The 3,861-nt window shown below is 41.5% G+C and overlaps 1 protein-coding gene across 1 annotated transcript in view; it reads left to right on the top strand.

The window, feature by feature from the left end:
- Positions 1-3,510, top strand: part of PHYH (phytanoyl-CoA 2-hydroxylase) — an 18,441-nt gene extending 14,931 nt beyond the window's left edge. The window contains exons 8-9 of the mRNA XM_007460899.1: positions 1,104-1,235; positions 3,107-3,510. Coding sequence (XP_007460961.1) covers positions 1,104-1,235; positions 3,107-3,160 — 186 coding nt within the window. The 3' untranslated portion in view covers positions 3,161-3,510. The remainder of the gene's footprint in view (positions 1-1,103; positions 1,236-3,106) is intronic.
- Positions 3,511-3,861: the final 351 nt, after the last annotated feature.

Consider the following 3,861-nt stretch of genomic DNA (forward strand, 5'->3'; position numbering starts at 1 on the left):
AAAAAAAAAAAAAAAAAAAAAAAATACTAAAAGGGTACAGGTAGGACTGTACACTTTTTCCCTTTTGCCTCAGGCTCCAGTATGGCTTGGTATGGCACTAGGGCTTCCATGGGAAATAAAGTTTGTGACTCAACTGCCTAGAAATTTGATATTTGGGGCAAAGTAGGAAGCTCTTCTGATGGGTGCAGTCACCCTAAGATAACTAACCTGTGACAAGGAAGGTGAGTTTTAACTACCGCCTTGCAAGTTAGATCTGTTTATAACTCCTTCAAGAATGGGGAGAACCAAGGAACTTCCATCTTACCTTCAAAAGGAAACGAGGTGGGTGTTGTATGTGAATGCGATCAAACTTTAAACATCCTTCTGATTCAAGAGGGGTGTCTGCCTATTATTTCCTTTGCAAGGTCTTTCCAGTTTCTTCACCCCATAATCTGTGGCCATTGAAATACCAACTCATGGGCTTCCCTGGTGGCGCAGTGCTTGAGAGTCCGCCTGCCGATGCAGGAGACGCGGGTTCGTGCCCCGTTTCGGGAGGATCCCACATGCCACGGAGCGGCTGGGCCCGTGAGCCATGGCCACTGAGCCTGCGCGTCCGGAGCCTGTGCTCCGCAGATGGGAGAGGCCACAACAGTGAGAGGCTCGCATAACGCAAGAAAAAAAAAAAAAAGAAATACCAACTCATTACAAACTTAACTGAGTAACTTCTGTAACTGAGGTGATGAGAAACCCTGCAATACATTCCTTTGTAGGACTTGGCAGTATCCACTCATTAGAAAAATCAAATGCTAAAAAGTTAAAGACTTCTTACTTACATAATTCTGTTCCCTGCCCCGTATATACCTTTGGAAAATAAATAACACAGCTAGTGAAAAACGTCATGTAATTTCTCAATTCGCCTTTAGCTGGGTGGAAAAAAAAGCAGCTGAGCCATCAAGAGACTGATTTAGGACACATGGGAACAGCATTCAATCTAGAAATCAAATGCTCAGTGACAGAACTGACTTTCTAAAAGAAGCCTCTTTGCTTGGTTGCTGGTGCTTAACGGGGTGTTTTTTGTTTGTTTGTTCTTGTTTTTGTAACATGAATCGATTCACTTTGCACAGGCAATTTCCTGCCATTTTGCGGATGCCAACTGCCACTACATCGATGTGAAGGGTACCAGTCAAGAAAACATTGGAGAGGAAGTTTTAGAGATAGCCAGTAAAATCCATGGAGTGAAAGACGTCAGCCTGAAGGTATGTTTGTATGAAATGACAAGGTAAAGATCTGGGTTTTTTCTTTTCTTCAGATGCTTAATAATTCTCATACCTGATTTAATTTGAAAGTATAAAATGCTTGGGTTTAGAGCTCATTTCGGAAACCTTGCTGAGACCTAAGAATGACAGTGGAGTTTGTTTGTACTACTTGCTTCCCCAGCGTGGGAGACCTGAATTCTGTAAGTCTCTGGGCTGTCCTGTGGTACGCAGGCCATCATGTTGCAGAACAGACAGGTAGGAGAGAAAGTAGATAACAAATTCAGAGGAGAGCAAATGGAGGACAAGGCTACCTTCTGAACGCACACGTTTTAAAGGTTTGGGCTGTCAATCATAGGCCTCCTTTGTTTGTAAAGAGAGTATATGCATTTGGAATTCCAGTAAGACTCCCAGAAAGCAATTCTCAAGCAACTGTTTGTTTGGGTCAGTTTGCATCCGGAGTTTAATGAGAGCCTGCATGTAGCAGAGATGAGAGATCACGGATGCTTGTCATAGCGGGCATAAGACGGTATTTCATATGCTTTCCTAATTAATACACCTCATCTGCAGGTTATTTGTTTTTAACTGGTGAACATTCCATGCTGCTGCTGCTGGACAACAAGTTATCAGTCAAGGCAAATAAACTTACTTGCATCGTAGATTATGTACATTTTAGCATCTGAACCAAGAACCTGACCCTACTTGTTAAATGTGCATTAGATAACTAAATGCATCTATTCTGGGGGCGACATGACCTCCAAATAGGCTGAGTGTAATGCTAACTCAGGGCCTTCTAGTACTCTGAAGAGCCTTGCTCACCAAAGGCAGGGTACCACCTTCTGAAACAACTTCCCAGCGCACAAATCTTCCTCCACCCTTAACCCTTTTTCTCTTTAGAATCTGTGAACGTATCTCCCATATCTGAAAACGCTCTGGTCTCACATCTGCACATCCCGGAAGTCTTGTCCTTCCCCCTTTGTCCAGTACTTAAATGTCCTACAAGGGCAACATATTTTGCCAGCTGGGGCTTCCGTCCAACACCCTGAATTTCAAGGCAGGAAAAAAAATGTATACATAATGTTTGAGGTCTGTCACAGTTGTACTAAATGAATCAGTTCCTGTTATTTATTTTTCGTTACTCTCAGCTATAGTTCATTGGCTTTACTTAAAAGAACAATACTAACTTCTGCTGTAGAGTTCTTTGTCAGGTACAAAAGCACGTTCATATCCCTTTTCTTCTTTTCTTCACCAAAACCCAGTGGAGCAGTCATTAGAGCTCCAAGTTCTTAATGAGAAAATGAAGAGTTTAAGAGATTGCCCTCAATTACGTAAGTGACGGAGATTTCAGAGTCAGGTCCAGTTCCAAAATCGTTCTTCCCAGGACACCTTGCTGTTTGCTCAAAAATCAACAAGAAAGTCTGAGTTGTTTTATTAGGAACAAAGAAGAAAAAAACCAAACCAGTAGCCCAGGACATCATTTTCATGATAATGATCTAATCAGGGGTACATGGCTCAGAATGGGGCAGGCAAACACCACCAAGGAAAGCAGGAGCTTGGGTACTAAACTGTTTGTATTGTAACCAGACTTAACAGCCAGTTCCAACACCTGTAATCAACACGAGTGCCAAGTAAAACAAGACTGACACGAGTGGGGACTCACTGTCTTGGCTTACAAAACATGATTTTAGATGTTGGCAGGTACATTAACTGGAGTCTCAGAATGTGGTTTATTTACTGTTATGACCATTGTGGACGGGTTTTTTTTTTCTTTTTTGTATTTAACCACTTGTAGATGCTAGTAATCTACTTTGTCTTATGGTGAATAGGTAAATCAAAGTGTCCCATAAACTCATTGTGTTTGGTATTATTTCCAGGATGTTTGGAGATTTCGAGCACGCGTCGTGAAAGGGGAAAGAATCAACCTTTGAAATAGCCCTTTGCTCGAACTCTTTTCAAGAAAACCAGGATGGAACAAGGTCTCAGAGGAAAACCTTTCCTCAATGAAATGATGTAATCTTTTCTATCCACTTGTTAACAAAATCAAAGTGCACAGATCCAGTACTTAATTGCATACAGGTAATTCTGCAGCACGGTGGTGTGGCTTTAATGGACATAAAATCATTAAAAGTGAAATATTACTGTTTTAAGGAAAACTTGGGGTTGCAACTAATAAAGGTGACGCATAATTGAAGTCTGTTCGATCAGTTTCTTTCATTCAGTTAGCTCTTTACCCAAGCAGGGATTAAGGTTCTGAAACGCAAAGCCCACCACCTCCCAATTTTGTGTTGTGAGAGATTTCTTTTCAAATCTGGAACAATGAATATTAGAGGCACAGTTAGTGGAGGGCCTAAGAAGGGCATCAGGGAGTAAAAATGTGGGTGGAGACTCATGTTCTGACACAGGATTTCCTTCCATGGCCTCTCCAGCCCAACCAACCTCCTTAAAGACTGGATCTTTCCAAGTCTTTTTCTCTAAAGAGAGAAGACCAGGGTAACTTTCTCTGCCAGTTCGTATTGGGCAGGGCAGCATTTACGAATGAAATCTAACCTCTTTCAAGGTCTTGGAAAATGGTTAGATACTTTTTTTTAACATCTTTATTTGAGTATAATTGCTTTAAAATGGTGTGTTA

Source organism: Lipotes vexillifer, unplaced genomic scaffold, assembly GCF_000442215.2.
Source record: "Lipotes vexillifer unplaced genomic scaffold, Lipotes_vexillifer_v1.1 scaffold534, whole genome shotgun sequence".
NCBI lineage: Eukaryota > Metazoa > Chordata > Mammalia > Artiodactyla > Lipotidae > Lipotes > Lipotes vexillifer.